The sequence below is a fragment of the Plasmodium gonderi genome (assembly GCF_002157705.1).
Source record: "Plasmodium gonderi DNA, contig: Chr10, whole genome shotgun sequence".
In the NCBI taxonomy this organism is placed as follows: domain Eukaryota; phylum Apicomplexa; class Aconoidasida; order Haemosporida; family Plasmodiidae; genus Plasmodium; species Plasmodium gonderi.
This window is the reverse complement of record NW_021628935.1, coordinates 959514-981002: the sequence shown is the minus strand read 5'-3', so window position 1 is coordinate 981002 and position 21489 is coordinate 959514. Positions and strand designations below refer to the sequence as shown.

General features: G+C 23.7%; 4 protein-coding genes across 4 annotated transcripts; 3 read left to right on the top strand and 1 right to left on the bottom strand.

Moving 5' to 3' along the window:
* Positions 1-8652: 8652 nt before the first annotated feature.
* On the top strand, positions 8653-9744 carry PGO_102070 (hypothetical protein, conserved; the record flags this gene model as incomplete). The annotated part of the gene is made up of 1 exon (XM_028688237.1): positions 8653-9744. The coding sequence occupies one exon, from the start codon at positions 8653-8655 to the stop codon at positions 9742-9744; it is 1092 nt and encodes a 363-aa protein (XP_028544038.1).
* Positions 9745-10353: 609 nt separating this feature from the next.
* On the top strand, positions 10354-13942 carry PGO_102060 (WD-repeat potein; the record flags this gene model as incomplete). Its single annotated transcript, XM_028688236.1, has 12 exons — positions 10354-10657; positions 10859-10974; positions 11136-11287; positions 11399-11484; positions 11603-11676; positions 11855-12491; positions 12738-12898; positions 13012-13101; positions 13200-13287; positions 13465-13546; positions 13658-13715; positions 13856-13942. The coding sequence occupies 12 exons, from the start codon at positions 10354-10356 to the stop codon at positions 13940-13942; spliced, it is 1935 nt and encodes a 644-aa protein (XP_028544037.1).
* A 3358-nt stretch (positions 13943-17300) lies between these two features.
* PGO_102050 (translationally controlled tumor protein) lies at positions 17301-17816 on the bottom strand (the record flags this gene model as incomplete). Its single annotated transcript, XM_028688235.1, has 1 exon — positions 17301-17816. The coding sequence occupies one exon, from the start codon at positions 17814-17816 to the stop codon at positions 17301-17303; it is 516 nt and encodes a 171-aa protein (XP_028544036.1).
* A 1440-nt stretch (positions 17817-19256) lies between these two features.
* PGO_102040 (hypothetical protein, conserved) lies at positions 19257-19928 on the top strand (the record flags this gene model as incomplete). Its single annotated transcript, XM_028688234.1, has 2 exons — positions 19257-19338; positions 19645-19928. The coding sequence occupies 2 exons, from the start codon at positions 19257-19259 to the stop codon at positions 19926-19928; spliced, it is 366 nt and encodes a 121-aa protein (XP_028544035.1).
* Positions 19929-21489: the final 1561 nt, after the last annotated feature.

The following is a 21489-nucleotide window of genomic DNA, read 5'->3' as shown; positions in this document are numbered from 1 at the left end:
CTTTAAAGAGTAGCAAATTCTTATATATGTCTATATGTAAAGTAACACACATTATTACATTTAGGATTTATCTTCCATTTTTGTAGGTCCCACATTATTCCATACAAGAACGCTACAGTGTTAATTTTATAATCCAAACAATTTTTATTTTTTGAGCTAATATCCCTAAATGCATATAGTATGTTTCTTTTTATGTACTCATTCATGGAGATTTTTATAAGGTCATACTAAATTAATACAGTACCAAATTGGATAATTCTATGAATTTCTTTTGAAAAGAAAAAAAAAAAAAAAAAATTCCCATTAAAATAGTGTCGCAAATATACAAAATTATATATTTATATATCTTATCTTTTCTTGAGTTCTTTCATTATCCACAAGAAATTGCACTTTTATCAAAAATAATTTGTTCAATATTAACATAAATGAAAGCATAGAAAAGTTTCATTAAGGTACACAATAAGAAAATAACTTATATAATATTCATTTTGATGTTAAAAGTAATACTCTTGTATGTAGCGTAAAAATGAAATGAGTAAAGATATATATAAAAAGGTTTAATATGAAATTTAGCTTACAACAATGATGTTAATTTTTTTTTTATTTAAAAATATTATCTGTATATGAACAAATATTTAAAACAATTAAGATGATGTCAGGATGGCCGAGTGGTCTAAGGCGCAGCGTTTAGGCCGCTGTCCGAAAGGGCGTGGGTTCGAACCCCACTTCTGACATTTTTATGAAGTTTTACTTATAAGTATTTAAAATTAAAGTAGCAATTATAATAAAATACATATTTCTATTTATATTTTTTTTTATGTTTTCTGATGTTTGTTATTGTATATTTTTTCTTTAAATATCTTATCCATAATAACAAATCTACCTCATAAAAATATATGATGATATGCTTATACATTTCTTAATATTGAATTAAGTTACACCTCACTCAAGGTTTTACTTTGAGTTTTCTTTAAAGGCACAATTTACAAAGAAAATTTATTTAATGTTGAAATTATTTTCACTTTTACGAAAATTCTTATTAGTAAATATGTAGATGACGGTTCCCCCTAATGGACTCTTAAGTTGTAGGATATTTCCACAAATTTTTCAAAAATAAACTATAAAAACATTACATAAACATTTCTACAATCACAGTACACGACTTTTAAAAAATTATGAAATATTTTACGCGCATATCCTTTATAATACTTCTTTTTAACAAAAATATTGTGAATAGCATGAGGAGGTATATTCTTGAGCACATAAAAGGTCTTTCACAAGGGTAATTAAAAATTAAAGCAACAAGTAAAAATTTAAGTCTTGTAAAACATGATGCTAATGTTAATCTAACTTTAAACTTATTTGTATTCAAGATTCTTTAAATAATATGTGTCCCTTAAATGGGTAAACTAATTTTATTTGAACAAATACTAAACGACGGCACAAATCTTATGGTGAACAAATTCAGTAAAGAATAATACTGAAAATAGACCGCTGCTTGTATTGTGGCTATATAAATATGCATTCTTTAGTTGCTCCAAAATTGTGAAATATTTAGAAATAGAATAATGTACATTTAAAATGTAATTATCTAGCTAAAAGTTCATGCTCAAAACGTTGCCTACGTCATACAATACACCTTTTCATTATAACCTTTTTGGGGATAAAACCAAATGTGATGGGATTTATGATAATATGTTTACCAAAAAACATTATTACAGCAGTGCATAATGTAGCATTGCATCATTTAGTACATGTTTACAAAAGGTATTTTGTGTTAAATGAATAACCCATTTTTAATCATGCTTCATGAAATAAATGAACAAAATACATTTCAAGTTTTTTTTTTTTTGTTTTTTTTGTACTCATTATATTATTCAAATTTTAAAATAATGCTTATTTCCTCCGAAAAAAATATATACAAACTAAAACACTTCTGGTACAAACGTGCCTTAGATATTTACTTACCACTGTTTTTATTCATGTCTATGCAAGAGGCAGCTCTAATAATAATATATTGAAAAAAAATTATAGTGCTACAATTCAAACATAAAATTTAAATTTCACTATACAAGTTTAACAGATTTATCTTATTTTTCTCAGTGCAAAACGAAATGGATATTTCGTTATAGTTTGAAGCCTGTGAATCATATCACCGAAGAATTGTAGATGATAGAAAAACTGAAATGCTGTGAATTATAAAATTTTTTAATTATGCTAAAATTATTAATAATGTGAAAAACATGATTAACAGTTATCTTTTATATATTGTTAATAATTATACAGCGAGTTCATTGAACACAATTGTCTCATTTTTGTATTAAAATGTTTTTGTTCTTCTCCTTAAAAGCGTGCCCTAAATACATGTATACAATAACACCACTTAATTTACTTGCACTTTTTTAAAGTGAAAATATGTACTAATTTGTTTTTTCTACTATCCTAGCACTGTTTCAGACATTTATGAATCAGTAGTAACTATATATTATGTTTTTCTTTACTTTCAAATAATACTATAGAATGTAATCTCTATTACGCAATTGGTACACTAGCAGAAGAGGAGTCATTCATAGGAATAGTAGTAACTGTATGATCACTTTGATTATTTCTTTTTCATGTTTGAAAACACATATAAACATATAATTTTATATTACTTCTTCAAATGATCTCGAAAAATCATCATCGATTTAATTTAAATGTAAAATTGTGCTTTTATGCAGGGACATAGCTCATTGCTGAAAAGGAACCGAGCATTAGTGAGGGACATCTTGTCTACTGTGCACAACATTTTTATTTTTTGTCTTAGTGCTTTTTTTGTTTTGCCTTTTAAAATAATTAAAAGGCACTTGGAATATGAATGTTATAGGAACTAACAATGTGTAGCAAAATTTCATGATTTAATGCAAATAATTCATCACGAATAAATTTATGTTTCAATGTTATTATAAAATCCACATACTATTTGCGTAATTATGGATAAGAAAACAAAATGTCTAAAATACACCTTTATTTCCTATGATTCTGAGAAAAAAAGTAGACATTTATATATGAACGCCTAAATTTTCTTTTTCATAGTGTATTTCTCTTTTCCCTCCACCTTTTTAAAAGAGAAACACATAGCCATTGTTACATGCGTGTTCTCACATTTTGCTATTCATCATTATACATGTTTGGTAATTTTAACCCTTTTTCTTCACTCTTTCCCGTCAAAAATGGATGTGTTATGTATAATTGTTTCTAAAAAATATATATTTCTTTTTTACACAATTAAAATTTTATAAATCAAATTTTTATAGTGAAAACGCAAAAAGACAAGTTCCAAAAAAAAACTGAAAGAACAAATTCATAAGAAATTTAACATAGAAAAAAAAATTCAAATGCTTTTTGTTGAGTGGTTTATTGGTTGTCGCTCCAAAGATTCTTCACTGATATCCAATGAAACTCCATTGTTTTTTGTTATATACCCTTTTCTTAGTTAGAAGTTCTAACAAAGACAGATATCATAATGTAATATTAAAGGAAAGTGATAAAACATATGTTTTTTAAATTACTTAAAATAGATGGTGAATTTTCCGTGTCCCATTAAATGTTGCATCTTAAAAATATAGAAATCGTAAGGTAAATTATATACATTAAGATTAATTTTATTAATTTTCCAAAGTACATGAATATGCTGAATTAATATATACACATATGTCGAGAAGGATGAATATGAGCACTGAGTTGACGTGTTACTAAAACGGACAAATTCGTAAAAAGCCTCCATATGCTATTAATTGTGCAAAATTTACAATTCATTCTAACACCGTGATCCAAAGTGAAAATATCTTATTTCAAAAAAATTACCATAAGACAATAAATGAAATTTGTGAAATAAGTACGCAAAATGTAAAAGTATTAAAAAATTAGTTTTTTTTTTCTGTTTTTCGTGCTAACGCATTTATGATAGTTCTTAATGTTGGCTAATTTTTTTATTACTGCACCATTTCTTTTTTTTCATTAATGTCACATAATGTTTCTTTAGGTCTTCAATTATCACCCTATTACTGCAAGCATCATTTATTATATACTATATTATAAAAACATTTCAAGTTGTAGATAAACATGCGTGAAAAGTTTAGATGCATTATTATAGAAACTTTTTAAGTATGATTTTAAAAATCTCTATATCAAAAGTTTCTTAATGTCTATACTAAGGGGTAACAGAAACTACAAAACTTTAACAAAGTATATATTTTTATGTTATATTTTTTCATAATGAACTAAGATTCATTTGGTGATCTTAAAGAGAAAAACTTCAAATCCTAAAAAAAGTAGTTTTCACTTTTGGATGTTTGTATATTTTTTTACACATAATTATTATATGGCTCCTATGGGTATTAAAAATAGCTAAGTTCGAAATATTCATTACGAAAATACAAATATACACATTACTCCTTATTTTACTTAAATTCTGCGAAAGTGTTGTGATGTACCCTATATTTTGAAGTTAGAAACTTCACAAGTTATGTTTATGTTTTAACAAATATAATACTAGAATCCCCTTTTAGCAAAATCATGCTTTTTATTGTATGATGAATATTTCTATTATCCATTTCATCCTTTTTTTTAACGAAATTAAAAACTAGAAATAATTTCTTCGTGTTGCCATTAATGTAACAATAGTTAAAAAATATATATACATCTATGAAGGGCATTAAATTACCATAGTCGCAATCTTAGAAAAAGGAAATTACATAAAAATTATGTCTAGATGACTTTAAAATATATATAATTCTAAAAAAAATTCAAGTTTAATTAAAGATAAAAAATTTTTTTTTATGTTCTATGCTTCCAAAATAAATAAGATTAATAAAGATGTAAGCAATTTAATAGACATTTTACAAACTATGGAACGCCAAAAGTAAGAATAATACTCAAAGAAAAACGTGAATCATTTGTAATGTTCAATTTAAGTCAATAAAAACAACAATGACTTTACACTTTCCTATATAATAGTGGTTTTTATATGGAGCATAAATTTACGCTAAAGTACTAATTATTCCAAAAAAATAGCAATATTATATATAATAAAAAGGCCATAAAAATAAACAAATATCATAATTATATTAAAATAATATTTATATAATTAAATAAAAAGTTAATAGTCAAATAAAAAAACAAAATATATAATGTGATAAAAAAATACATATTATATATTAATAAATAATTAAAAGTAAATATATTTATATGAAAAATTATTTATTAAATAAATTATTAATATATTAATATTTAATTAATAAAAACAAAATATTATATATATATATATATATATATATATATATATTATTTAATAAAATACATGGAATTATAAAAATAATGTATATTAATAAATGAAATAATAAAAACAAATAAATATAAAAATTGATTTTTTTAAATTATATTATATATAATTAGTTAAATTTAATAAGTAATATATTAATAAATTATTAAATAAAATTAAATAATAAACAGAATAATATAATAATATTTGATTATATAAATAAATAGAAAAATATATAATAATATAATTATTTTATTTAATAATAAAAATAATAAAATAAAATAATTTAATTAAATAATATAATTAAAGTTAGTTGTTAAAAATAAATTAGTTAAATATATAAAAAAAAGTTATAAAAATATAATATATAGAAAATAAATTTAATTTAAAGTTTTTATAAATTAAAATAGTTGATTTAAAATTATTATAAGCATATAATATGTTATTAAATTAATTACATAGTAAATAAAATATATTAATTTTAAATTAATTAATAATAAATAAAATACATTAAATAATATATATATATATTTGTGTAATTAATGAAATCCTTAAAAGACTTATAAATTAAATTATATTATATAAATAATAACTTAAAAAATAATTATTTTATTGTGTTATTTTTTTTTATAAAATAAGATAAATTAATAAAAATTAAATATATTTAAATAAATATTATTTTTTATAATTAAATGTATTAACAATTTTTTTTTTAAAATATAAATTAATTAGTTATTTAATATTATTAAATATAAATTATTATATTAATATTAAGTATAAAATAAGTATTTTAATATATGTATATTGTAAAATAAAAATAAATAAATATATATATTTAATTAATTAAATATATTATATTAAAATAGACATTATTATATATATTAATATTTAATGTATTTTAAAATTAATTAATATATTTTTTAATAAAAATAAATAAATTAAAAATGTGCATTAATTAATTATAATAATTAATGTTATAAATAAATTATTTATATTTAAAATTTACTTTTATATTATAATTAATAATTACAAATAAATATATACGATAAATTATTAATATATTGGGAAATATTGATTAAATTTTAATTAAAATATAAAATAATTTTTGGTATATGACAATTGTTATTAAATAAGCAATATTGATATTAAAAAAATAAATTATTTATTTTAAATAATGATATAATTAAATTTAAAGGCGTGCATAATATATTTATTATTTAAAATACTTAATTAAAATAAAATAATTATTTTATTTAATTAAATGATTTACGAAAATATAAAGACAAGTTTATTTTTAATTACAATATATAAAATAAGATAAGAATAATTATAAAATTAATTCATAATTTTAATACATTATATATTTTTATAAAATAATAAATTAATATTATTAACATAAAAGAATATTTATTTTATAATTATTTATTGAAAACATAAAATATTAATAATTAATTAAATTAATTTTTTTAATTAATTTTAATTTTAAATTAAACGTATATTATAATTAAATATATATTTTATAAAAAAATTATTTTTTTTTAATTTTTAAATAATTTAATTTCATATATAAATAAAAAGAATATAAATAATTAAATTTAATTAATATAACAAAATAAATTTAATTAAATGCTTATTATAACATTTTAAATAAATGAATTTTTAAAATTAATCATAAATAAATTAATTTATTATTTATATCACTAATAATAAAATTATACTACACATAAATTTTAATATACAAATGTTTTTCACAGCTAATATAAAAAATATATTTTTTTTAAAAGTTTAAAATACATGTTTATTTTCTACTTACATTGTTAAGTAAAAAACGTGTATTTTTAATAGAATTTTTATTTTGTAAACTTTAATAAAAAAATTATTTCATACTTTATAATATGGTGACTATAATTTTTTATAAATTCTTCATGCTAAATGAATACATACCTTCAAACTTTCATATAAATACATGAACTTTCAAAAATAAGTCCATTTTTTATATAATTATCTTTAATTGCTTAGAAACACAATGTTATCATTTTAGTTTTGTATTTTCAGCTTTTACACAACCCTTTTCGAAAATAAAAATAACCACATAGGCAGCACTGTTTTTTTTAATAGCCAAGTCTATTAGAAAAAAAGCATTTCTGCAAAATGTTTTTATTTCAACTTATTTATATTTTTTCTATGAAAAATTGTGTAAACCGAAGACTTTTAGTGGGCTTCATCCTGAACCTAAAACTTTAACAACATTTTTTTAAATAAAAAATCTTTTATATACAAAAAAAAATATGTAACTATAATTGCTCCAACCTGTTAGCATTCTATTAAAGTGTGAAAAATGAAGTAATATTTTAAGAATAACAAAATCAAGGTAATAATTTCATTTATAAACTTATAGGCTTCATATTTTATATATATACCTTTTTTTTCACGCACTAAATTATTTTTTTTACGACCATAAGAAAAATTTTGTTTTGGGATCTTTCGTGCTTGTAGAAATTAGATAACTCTGAATTTTTTTTTTTTTTAAATTATGCCCAAGAAAATCATGTGCAAGAATTACACGTAAGTCAACAATTTGAGCGCTAATTTTTTTATAATTGCTTACTTTCGTACGTGTCTAATAATAACAAGTTTAAAATGCCACGAGGAAAGGAACTGTGCAACATATTATACCTCAATATGAAAGGAAAAAAAATGATATTTAGTTACATGAAGGTTGCTATTGTAATTGAATACAAGTATCAAAACTTTACTTTCATACCAACAAGACGCTATATATTTTGTCTATGCTTTGTTAAATATAGAGAATACTTACTAATTAACCATTCTTGATAGGGTTACTAGGAAATATTATATATAAATGCTACTGACACATTTAAAATATTAAAAAAAAAAGAAAACGAAACTAAAAATTGAAGTTTTCAAACTGTGTACAAAATTCTTTAACACAAAACAATTCCTGCTTTAGCCCAACAAATAAAAATTAAAGCAGTGCAAAAAAGAGTTCACATTTTTCTTTTATACTGTGCATATGTTTAATATTAAATATATCCAATGGCATAATTTTTTTTTGTTCGACTGCTTAGCTGTTTATCAGATTGTTCCCTTCGAAATCAATAAAACATGAGAATTTATAAATAAAAACTGTATCAGATTTTCTTGTTAAGTTGCCTTTTGTTCACTTCTGCATCCCACTTTAATTGCTTTTTGTAAATTTTTTTTTTTTTACAAAGAAAAATATATTCATTTTTTCATGTCTCATTAAGTAGAACATTTAAAAATATGCCTTTTCTATATATTATAAAAGTAAAAGTTACACATAACCTTGAAAACCTATATACGCAAAAATGAACTTACTCTTGCACAAAAATGAAAAACCCGATAATAAAATGAAAAAGACAATAAATGAACATGTTGTATTTAAAGAAAACTATGAAAGTATAATTCCCTTAGAAAATAAGAGAATTGCAATCCCCTTTTGCTATAGTAAGTGCCCTATCAACAACAGCTTTTCAAAAATTTTACTCCCTATATATGCTAGACGTGGTGATATATTCAATATAAACTCAAAAAATGCGAGCAAAGTTTTCTTCTTGAGAAACAAAAAAAAAAGATCTCAAAATAAAAAAGACATGTGCGAGAAAAAAGGAGATAGAAAATACATTGAACTCCAAAATGTTGATGCAAACATATTCGAGACAAACGCTGGATCCTTTAATTCAGTTAACTTTGAAAGTCATGCTAAGGAGAATCTTTTGCGAAACACATTTTCTAAAGGAAAAATATGCAGCACATGCTCAAATCTGCAAAATACCAATACACGAAATAGAAAAACAAAGTTGGATCGTTTTGACTACTTGATGTGTAACGTAATTAATAATAAGCACAAGAAAAATTTTAAGTTGCACAAAACTCTGGGACCTCAAAGTAATATCACAGTTATAAATAACATATATTCCAACCAAATGAAGATAGTGGACAACCGTGCTCTTACTTTTGTTCAGATTAGCAAAAACGTTGTGAATTCAGAAACGATGAATGAAAACAGAAGAAATTCTCAAGACACTAAATGTGCACTGGTAAAAAATGATTATTTAATGAACAAATTAAAAATATATAATGATTATAATGCGAAAAAGGATATGAAATCATTTACAAAATCAGACAAAGGTGATTACCCTTTCAATTGTGAAAGTGAGTTAAGGAAAAAACACCCTTCGTCTATAATAGATGCTCAACAGGAAAAAATAGTGACAGAAAACATAAAATGGAACAATGAAAAGAATAATGATTTAAGACAATATAATGACATTTTTGATGACCTTAACCCTTTAATTAATGGAAAAAAAAAAAAAAAGGTGAAAAAAAATGTAGGGACTTGCTTTTTCAGACTAAATAATTTTTCTTGTCACTTCCTAACGTCATGTGATAAGACATAAAGCTTTAAAATGGGATCCTTTATTTTATAATATAGAACTTTTAATTACTTTAAAACTATTTAAATTTTGTCCTATTTAAAGTGTTTTGTTTCTCTTATATTTCTTCATTTATAAATTATTTTTAGAGTAAAGGTCTTTTTTTTTCATAAGTGAAATTTGCACACATTTTATTTGCTTTCACCTCTTTACACATAGAAAAAATATTTATTTTGCTTGTAGAGGATATATATCTTTGTTTTTTTTATGAAAACATAAAAATATATTTTTTTTTTATAAATATCCAAATAATAAATTTGGAATATAAAAACATAGGGACACAAATCATCAAATTAATTAGCATATAATTCATATACAAATTGCTAAAAAAACTTACTATATATTTAAAAATGCATTCATTTAATAAACTATGTGCGAAGTAAAATGGGAAAATGGATGAACACAAACACATATTGCTTCTCAAAATACATTACGAAGAAAAAAAAAATAAAGCAGTATACTAGTTAAGAAAATTCATAATATTTTCACTGAAATAATCACATTAAAAGCAAAAACAAATACTTCTATAAATCAATAATATATTTATGGTAAATAAGTGATTATAAAATTTAGATGTCTAATAAAATACAAATGCTAAACCCAAAAAAGGAGAGAAGTTCAGAAAATAAAAGGACAATAGTAAACAAAATGGAAAAGGAGGAATACAATGCAACATCATTAATAGAAAACATAGTAGATAACAAGGAAAAAAAGACAAATAAGAACGAAAATGTGCAAACTGAACAAATTAAAAAATCATACGAAGATGACTCAAGTTTAGAATCTGACAGTGATAACTCGGAAAAATTTGAAAAGTTGCTAAAAAATGCTAAAGTAGTTAATATTTCAAGTTTCAATAAAAATGAATCAAATTCAGGCAAGAGGAAATCACTTCTTAAAAACTTACACTTGTGCACTATTCCTACTGATTATTATTATTATATGCATAAATGTGTAGAAGTGTTCAGAAATGTATCTCCTTAGCTTAAGACAATTTATCGTATTTAAAAATAGGCAGGCAATATACTATTTTTTACATTTTCCTTTATGTCTAAAATTTCTTTATACTTTTTTTAAGGAGAAGGAAGCTCAAGAACTTCCCCACTTGATGAAAAGCATTTTCCTATGGCCCTATCTTTCACATACAACTTCATGCTTGAATATGGATTCATAGAATCGCTTGAAGTGTTTGAGGTTTGCATATGCACGTTTTTTCACATTTGTGTGCTCTTAAAAATGTTTTACGTGGTTTCGATCATTTTTTTTGCCTTTTTGTTTTGTTAAATTTTTAATGTATAACGCACGAACAATCTTTTTCATGAATGTAAAAATATATTTGTATTTTTGTATATTAGAGAGAATATATTAAAAAATTTGGTGAAGACATGAACAAGTTGAGAAAAACGGAGTATGAAAACATATTTACCCAAAATGAACTTTTAAGAAATGATTTTATGAATCATGAAAAATTAACAAAAGAAGTTCAACAATCTTTGGAAGTTGCAAAGTAAGGATTTCAAATAAAATAAAAAAAAAGAAAAATCTAGAACACATTTTTATGCTATATCACTCTGATCTATTTAAACGTTAAAATATACTTTTTTCTTTTTAATATCAGTAAAAAAATTCAAAAGACAATAAAAGAAAGAGATTATTATTTAATGCACCATAAACGAGTTCTGCAGGAAAAGGAAACTCTAAATAGTACTGTCTAGAACAATTTACTTAAGCTCTTTAAATATTCGAGCATTAGTGAAAACATCCTTTCCTTTATTTTTATTCATAACAACAATTTTAAATTATAAATTTTTATTTTTAATAGAGGAAATACAAAAACAAAAAAAAGAAATAGAAAAATTTCAAAATTCTGTAGATGAAATAAAAACCAAATACGAAGTAAATATGTACACATGATAAATGCGTCTTTTTTAAGTTAAGGGTTTATCCTAAAGTTTTAATTAATTAAAAATAAATTGAAATATATAGAACTGGCACGCGTGAATATGCAACATATATGTGTGAATGTATACACCTTTAATATTCATAATGCATCACCTTTTTTCCCTTTAAAAAGTCTGCTGTTAAAGAAAAAATGTTAGTTATTCTGGAAAAAGAAAAGAGGGACACAAAAATCGAAGGATTAAATAAATATATAGAAAAACTAAAAGATTTGTTAGGAAATAATACATTAGATAGTTCTATAACTACCATTTCCTCGATAAGCTCAAAGAGAACAAATACATGGCAAAATACTGCATCAAAGCAAGAGAAAAATAATTTAGCAAAAATAAACGAGAAAAAGGAAGACTCCCCATGGCCTAGCAATGAAAGTCCCCCTTATGAACCTAATAACAATGAAGATAGGGAAAATTCTAATTTATGTATTTCTTCATTAAGTATTGAAAAATCTTTTAATGCTCATGATAGTGCAGTGTTGGGCCTTGCATACAACGATAAAGTTCATTTATTAGCTACTGGAGGTGATGATGGAAAATGGAAAACATGGAGTGTAACTAATTATGAATTGGTGATGGCTTCACAAGCTCACAAAAAATGGGTAGGCGATATTTGCTTTAATAAAGATGGGAATATCTTATGTACTTGTGGCGGAGATGCTAAAATAAAAATGTGGGATATGATTAAGGAAAAATGTGTTCACATTTTTAAAAATTCAACAGGACCTGTGTGGAGTTTGTCATTCCATTATGAAGGTTTTAAATTTATAGAAAAAAAAAATATATATATATAATACATATATATATAAACCTCTACCTATATGAGGCTGTAAATACACACTTTTTGTCATTCCAATACGTTTAGTACCATTTACGTTTCAACAAATGGGAATATGCATCCATGAACATTCGCATGGATGAACTAATGTTCATATATAAATATATATTAATTCATTTGAGTATGCTCTAACTAAAGACAGGTTCTTTATCTTTAACTTTCAGGAAATTTTTTTGCATCCGCATCTATGGACCAGACAATTAGAATATTCGATATAAACAGTTTAAGACAAAGGCAAATTTTAAGGGGGCACGTTGACAGTGTAAATTCTGTTAACTTTCATCCAACGTCTAGAATTCTCGTTAGTGCATCTGTTGATAAAACGGTAATTAATTTTTTTTCTTCTAAATATCTCCTTTTTTAATGTTTTTTTTAAGATGAAAAAAAAAAAAAAAAAGAAGAAAAAAGAGTAAATTATTTAAATTTGTTTTTACATAGGTATCAATTTGGGATATGCGAAGTGGCCTGTGTGAGAACACTTTCTATGGACATCATTTCCCATGCAACTATTCTAACTTCAACGCAGATGTAATAAAAAATAAAAGAAGAAATTTTTTAATAAATTAAAAGAACAAAAAAAAAAAAAAAAATACATAAAATTAAAATGTGTATATATTTATATTTAGGCATATTGGGTATATTCTTGTGATTCTGGTGGCGTTGTTAAAATTTGGGACATCCGAACAAATAGTTGCTTCATAAATATAGATGCAGGTTTGGATAAAAAATTGTTTTCTTATTTTTGCATTCGTATATCTATTTATGTCATTTTTTTTTTTTTTTTATGTGCATTGAGGTTTAATAGCAAGCTAACTAAAGATTAACCCCACTTTTCTTTTTGTATTTTACTTTTTACCCATTTAATTATTTTTTTATAAAATTTTCAATTAGGACCATCAAGTGCAAATAAATGTCCAATGGATAAGCAGAATAAACACTTGTTTATAGCCTCAGATGATCATACAATAAAAATGTAAAATAGTTTAAATTTAATCTTTGTGCCTTTTTAGCAATGCATTATAGAACATAGAATATGTGGTTTGTTTTCTTTAACATTACAATTTTTATTTTTACAATTCCTTAGATTTAATGTCTTAGAAAAGAAATTCATTCGAGCGTTAAAGCACGAATTCCCAATAAAGGTAAAGAATGAGAAATGAAAAAAAAAAAAAAGAAAAAAGAAAGAAAAAAGAAAAAAAAAAGGAGTAAAACAAATGAAAAATTCTATATATATTATTACTTTTTATGTTTGTTTTCTATGATATTCTTTTTTCTTTTGTAGAACGTTTTATTAGAAAATAACAAATTGTTCTGTTCCCTCTCTTCTGGCGGAATATGCACTTGGGAACAAGGAGAGGATAACTTTTGAACATTCTACATATGAAAAATATTAAATAATTATGCATACTGAACTTTTTTAACTTCATTTAAATTATATTTTATGATAAATAAAAAGAGTGAAAATCCTAAAACATATTAGGACGATTGTGATCTTTAACGCATATTCATCGGGGTTAGATGTACGGCAGTTAAAAAATATATAAACGTAAAAATTGATAGAATGTCTTTTTTTTTAATGTATGGTACCTAATACTGTGTTGTATATTTACATGAATAATACATTTCGAAAATTTAGTAAAGAACGTAAAACCAACTATAATGCGTGTGCTTATATATATTTATAAAAGTTCACAAAATCGTGTGCAACTTTTTTACTAAGCAAACTATATATATGTAAAAAAACTGTGAAACGGGGGTATATCTAAAAACAGAGTACCTAGGAAAAGGCCTAACTAATGGAATCAAAAAGCAAAGGATGTTTAGCTTGTGTTTTGCATCTTCTTAATTATATGCTTTTTACGGTAAAAATGGAATAAAAACATGAATAGACTTAATGGAATATTGTACAAAGAAAAATTTGGTTTCCCAGCAATGTTACAATTCACATAAAATTTTAGCAAAACATATGCTGAATGTCTTCTCTTAGAGTAAACCGTGTGTTCATTTTTCTTTGTTTAATTTATTATGCTTGAAGGAAGAAAATCGAGCGTATAAAAAGATTTCTACCCGTATCTACCATTCATTCGTTCATCATTAAAATAAGGGTATATTTTATATGCACGTTGGGGGTGCTATGCATACATATTACATACGTAATAATATACATATATGTGACACAAGCTAAGACATTCCTAACAATAGGAAAAAAATCAGCTCCTCAACTCTGATTAATTTTAAAAACATTAAGCTAATTTTTTAGTGCTTTTCTCATTTGCCATTTTGAAACGAAGGAGTTCAAAGTATTTTCATATTATTTATATATTTTTCATTTCATTTTGATATGCTCGCCTAAACTGAGTGCATCGAGCATTTCAAAGCAGAAATAAAATGGTGTATACTTATATAACCCTCATTATTCCTATATGTATGAAAGGAATAAAATATACTCGTGTGCTTTCTCGTTCGTATGCAATACATATATATATAAATACTTAATACGCATAAATATGTATTACTTGTGTTTTTGTATGTTTCCTGCATAATTACTTTATGACATGTACATATATACGATGTTACGAAAAGCATAATAAGTTTACAGGCAAATGCGCCCAGCGTAAGATCCGTGATGATCCTCATGCGTTGTACCAATATACTTTTAATTTTTGGTTAGTTTGATATTTTTATTTAAAAAAAAAAAAGAAAGAAGAAAAAAAAAAAAAAAAAAAAAAAAAAAAAACACTTTTTGGTCCCGCTATTTCGCACTCCTGTTTTTCTTTTTTATTTGGCAAAAATAAATATAATTTTTTTTTTTTTTTTTTCTTCTTTCTTTTTTTTTTCTTTTTCATAACGTCTTCTTTACCGAAGACTGCAGCATTAATATATAGCTATTGAGGCAATGAAGAAAAAATTTGCGTAAAAATTAAAATCTGACAAATAAAATATTACTAAAATTTTATTTTTTTAATATTTTATTTTTAGATGATAAACGCCAGATAACAGAGCCTTTTATTTGAAAATCATTTTATGAAATGCGGATTTAAATATAATTACAAATGAAAGATTTAAGAAACCAAACAAAGGGTAAAATATATATATCGCCATAATACGATTGAGTTTTCATACCAATTTGTAAAGGAAAAGAGATGAAAAAAAAAAAAAAAAAAAAAAAAAAAATTGATGTTTTACACTGTTATATATCTCTTAAATACACATACTATATATACTCCCCCGGTGCCTTTTTTGTAAACATATAAAATCACATTAAGCACTTTTTACCTAAATTAATAAAAGGCAATTAACCAAATATGTTCTTCCCCATTGGTATATATATGTGCAAGCATAGTTCCACACTACATATGAAGGGAAAAAAAACATGAAAATAAGTTCTGCAAAAAGGAAAAGACATATATTATAATTTAAAAAAATATATTATGTTTTCCAGAAAAAGACGATGATTTTTTTTTTTTTTTTATCTGTTTAAACAAAACAGCAAAAACAAAAATCGTTTCTTAGGTGATGGTATTTACATTATGAGGCACGGTGAAAACAGAAATAAATATTAGGCTATTTTTTTAAGCATACCTGTAAGTTGCTACTTGTTGATATTGAGGCAAAGGTTGAAAATTTACAACATGTATAAAATATTTTACCCTTTTATATAAAAAACAGGAAAACACTTAATAATCAAAAGAACCAAATGTATAGAAACATTTTAATTAAATATGATTATATTTTGAAATTCTAGTTTTTTTGCATAATATTAGGGTTTTATTTAGTATAAAACCGTGTGCAGTATATATATGTCTATGTTATTTTTTGCCATAGGGAGAATAAAAATATGATGCTGATGCAAAGCTAATTGAAAATGGTCATTCACATGAATTAGAAACTTTTTTTTTAATTTTTTTTTTTTTTACCGTTTAGAGGAAAACAAATGCATTATATACTATAGTTACACGAATTTAAACAATATAACACATTTATAAACGTGTATAAATGGAACGATAAAATGATATAGTCCATTTTAAAATGCACTTGATTCGCCTTTTCGAAGAAACATTATGAACTGCGCAAAAATCGTTAATTTTTAGAATTATATGTGAATACATTTGTATAATAAATTTAAAGTAAACTAATGGAAAAACGAAGTTGGGTATGTGTTACTACATATATTTTAAAGAAATTATTTAATTATTAAATGTAGAACATGTATAAAACGTGGTGCGTACAACATTTTATATAGTTCTCTATATAATCTTTTTTACTTCTAATTTGTAACTATAAATTTCTTTTAAAATGTTGTATGGCTAAAATCTTCTATACTTTCGTTTGAAGACATTGTAGCACGTATGTTTTCTCAAAAATGGCAAAAAAAAAAAAAAAAAAAAGTAAAAAGTGAAATGCTAATTCCCTTCATTTTTTTCATAACAGTTGTACGGGTTACAATATGTTCATGCATGAATTTAAAGAGTACTCTCTTATTGAAAAATTATATGTATTTTCATATGTTAATGCAGATGTATATTATGAGTAAATGTAGCATTGAAAATAAAAAGTAATCAAATGGGTGCCAAAAATGTTCCTTGCAAAAAGTCTCACATGTTGTAATTATAAATTGAAGAAATATCCATTCATTTATTTCTATAGACCTATATAAATGTATATTTATGTCTGTTTATTCTTTTATGCGTTTTTATAAGTATGTTCCCCTGAGTTATAACACTTTTTTAATACTTTTCTTCGTATAATCCATCTGTGATATAAACAAAACGTGGAGTAACTTCCTCACCTTTATAATATGAATAAATCAAGCCGGCATCCATATCAAGAGATTCTCCCATGTAAAATTCAAAGTCATCAAAATTGGTTAAAATATGTTTAATTAGTGGTTGAGCTTTCGATTTAAAAATTTCTACGCGATCAGCCTTTTTTTCTTCTAAATATTTAAGAATCTTTTGCATATAATTCTTTATATAAACACTATATTCTTTTTTACTCAAAGAAGTTGATGTTAATTGAAAGGAGTCAACAATATCAATAACTTGTTCTACATCAGCACCCATTCCATCTACTGCCTCTTCACTATTGTCAGCAATACCATAATCATCATTCCCTTTTATTCTTTTATTTGATTTTACTTCAAAAGCAATTTCACCAAAATCTGCATTTCCAAATGGGTGTTCTTGATTGTATGAATCTGAGCATACTTCATCGTTTGTAAAAACGTCTTTATATACTTTCATTTTCGGGTAGCATATAACGATGGGACGATTGCAAGAATATATATATATATATTTATTGTATATATTTATAAATACATATATGTGCGCTAATAACAATGTAAAACTTATATTTATCTTATATATATGGTCAATGTTCTTTTAAAAGAAGACAAATATGACAAAATTTACAAAAAAATCTCAAGTTTAATATCTTAATTTTGCGTTAAGAATTGTTCCTTTTATTTTATTATTATTTTTTTTTTTTATATTTTTATTTTTACATAGTTTTTTTTTTATGTTTTAAAATTTAATGCTATGCAATTTTGGTCTGTAAAAAAACAAAAATAAATAAAAGGAAAACTAGCTTAAAAAAGTTTCATACCAAAAATGGAAGAAAAATAATAAATGACAAAAATGAAATTTTTTTTTTTTTATGTATATATATATATATATATATATATATATATATATATATATATTGACGCATAAAATTTGTTTGACATATGAACAAGAGGTATTAAAAAGGATGCTAAGTTGTATTTGTTTCTACTACGTACATTATGTATTTTTTTTTTTTTTTTTTTTTTCAAAAGTTCATTTGAGCAACCAAACATGGATATATACTTGGGCTGACTTAACATATATGAAATTATATTATTTACTATGCATATGTTTTTTTTTTTTTTATGTAATTTATTTTTTTGTTTCACTATATTATATTGGTTAAAGTTCTAAGATTGCAATTATGCATACAAAACTTAAAGGGTTATTTTATTTAATGATTTTTGCTGTGTCAGGGAATGAGCAAAATTAATTACGCCATGTGCCATACCACAAAGTTATTTTTGCCTCTTTATGATAAATAAATGTATATAAGCAACAGAACTTGATGCAATGCACATATATGACAATTGACTACAATTTTCTGTTCAGAGGAAAGTGTTTAATATAAGGGAAAAATTGTTTCTCCTTCATAAAAGTTCAAAGGTCATTTTTAGCATGTTAGTAATTGTAAGTAAATGGGAATGTGCTTATATATATTGTGCATGTATAAAAAACACAAGTAAAAAAAATATATACACATTAACCTACAGAAAAAAATACCCCATACCCTCTTGGCGCAAAACGGACACGTGTTAATTACGTGGAACACGAATTTTACTAATACAGCAAAGTCTTAATTTTTGTACTAAATATAAACACTATATTATATCCCCCAATATTACATTCGTATATATACATATCCTCATTTGAAGCGTAAAAATGAAAAACAAAATATTTCTTTAACCATTTTTACCTTTTTGAAAGAGAAGACATTATAGTAGTGACATATCTTATAAAATAAATAAATATTTGCAAATTGTTTTTTTATATCAAATATATATAATTATAATTTCCTTTTTTTTTTTTTTTTTTTTTTTTTTCTCCTTCTTTTATCTATTAGTATATAAGGAAGTCAAAATGAAAATAGTTCTTTTCATAACTCTCTTTTTAGCTTTACTAAGTTGTAAAAGCTATGGAAAATCGAAATTGAAAAATAAAGGTAAAATAAGAAATATATAATCTTTAATTGTCCACATCACACTTTTACTCCTTTACGCGTGCAACACCTTATTGCAAATTTTTTGCTACTATATGACCACTTCAAGTTGCATTGTGAAAAGAAACGAAGCAAAGCGAAACAAGAAAAAACGAAGCAAAGCGAAACAAGAAAAAACGAAACAAAGCAAAACAAAACGAAACAAAACAAAACGAAACAAAATAGAACAAAACAAAATAGAACAAAACAAAAGCGTGCATACGATTCACACTATTTGTTTTTCTTTTTTTTTTTCTCAACGAATTATAGGCAAAAAAGGAAAAAATAATATATCGTTGGGGGGCGATTTTTTAGGAGACATTACCCCTTTGCCTAATTCAGTATATAACTTACATGTTGATTTGAACAAAAGTTATGAATTAAATAATTTTGTTTTAAATGAAAATGAAAAAATAAATGATGCTTTATTTTTAATGTATAAAGAACATTCGAATACTGTGAAAGAACTTCGAGAAACAATGAATCTAAGACAAAAGGTCATAGATCAGTTAATTAGTGAAATAAAGGAATTAAAAGAGAAAGCTATTCCTTAAAATTGCACAATTGTTTTTTTTGTTGTTATATAAGTACATTTCCTTTTATATTTCACCCATAGCTATGCCTGTTGCTTTGTAAGACAAATTTCTTTTTATTTCCTTTGTTTACCTTTGTTTAGTTTTTCTTTTTTCTTTTTTTTTTTTCTTTATTTTTTGTGTTTTCCTTTTTAATTTGAGGCACTACTTAAGCAAATGAGTTAATTTCATTGATGTTAACATTTGTCTTCGCCTATTCGTTAGATATCGAAAAAAATATTTACGTTTGTAAATAAGCGTGTAAAAAAAAAAAAAAAAAAAAAAAAAAAATGCCATTGGATCAGGCATGCACAAACCCTTAAAGTGGGATAAAAAAGAAAATTGTTTCCTCTTCAAAAGAGATTAAATCTCCATTTTTTATTACGATATTTTTGTAGAAAACGTATTTTGAAAGAAAACACATTTTTATGCAAGAATTATCTTTTCGAGTTACACTGTACCATTATTGTAAGTGCATATATACTTGTGATGAAAAAACAAATGCGCAAGAGGATCTACGTTTTCTTATTTTTTGTCTTTTTGGTGGTATCGTGTCGAGTTCATGACTTATTTGTTATGGTGAATAAGTAAAAACCACAATTCGTGAAAAGAGAATATGTGCATGTGTTTTCCTTTTTCTTGTATTTAGCAAAGCTTTATGAATGTGAGATACACATGTGTAATGTTGTATAAAAAAATATATATATACATATAAATACATATATATATATATATATATATATATATATATATATATGCATAGCACTGTTCTCGAACGAAATTGAATATACACACTGATTTATGAAGACTGAAATAAACTCTGGAATCAACTTTTTTTTTTGTAACTGACAAAATATTAAGGCTAAAAAAAACAAAAATAAACACAAAAGCAAACATAAATATAAGCATAAGCTTAAACATAAACATAAATTCCTATGAAACACGATGAATGGAATTAAGCGAGTTTCACGAAACATTTAAAAAAATATAAAAATTGTAAAATCCTTGGTCCGTTCGATCCCAAATAATCCACATATCATACGTTGTAACATTAATAGGATTGTGCAGCATGCAACAGTATGCTTTAGGAAACCACATATATATACACACATATATATAAATGTACATATAAAAATGACTTGTAAGAATTATATGTTATACATTTTCTTTACATATAAAATATTTAAGAGCCTTGTTTACTCGAAAAAGTGTAATTTATTTATTTTATTTTTTTATTTAAAATTAAGTAAAAAAAGCAATTGTAGTTCGCAAAATTTAATAACAAAAAAGAAAAAAAAAAGTGTAACTTTATAAATTAAAAGTAATGTCATAAAATGGAACAAATATAATTTTACATATGGTTATGGAACGCACATATATATGCTACACTTATGCATGTAACTGCTAAGAAGGGCTATTCTTCCATTTTAACAACAAACATCACTCAAAGTAAAAAAATTCAGAAAACATATATATAACATGTTATACATATATATATATATATATGAATATATAACACACAAAAAATAAATTAACTCATATA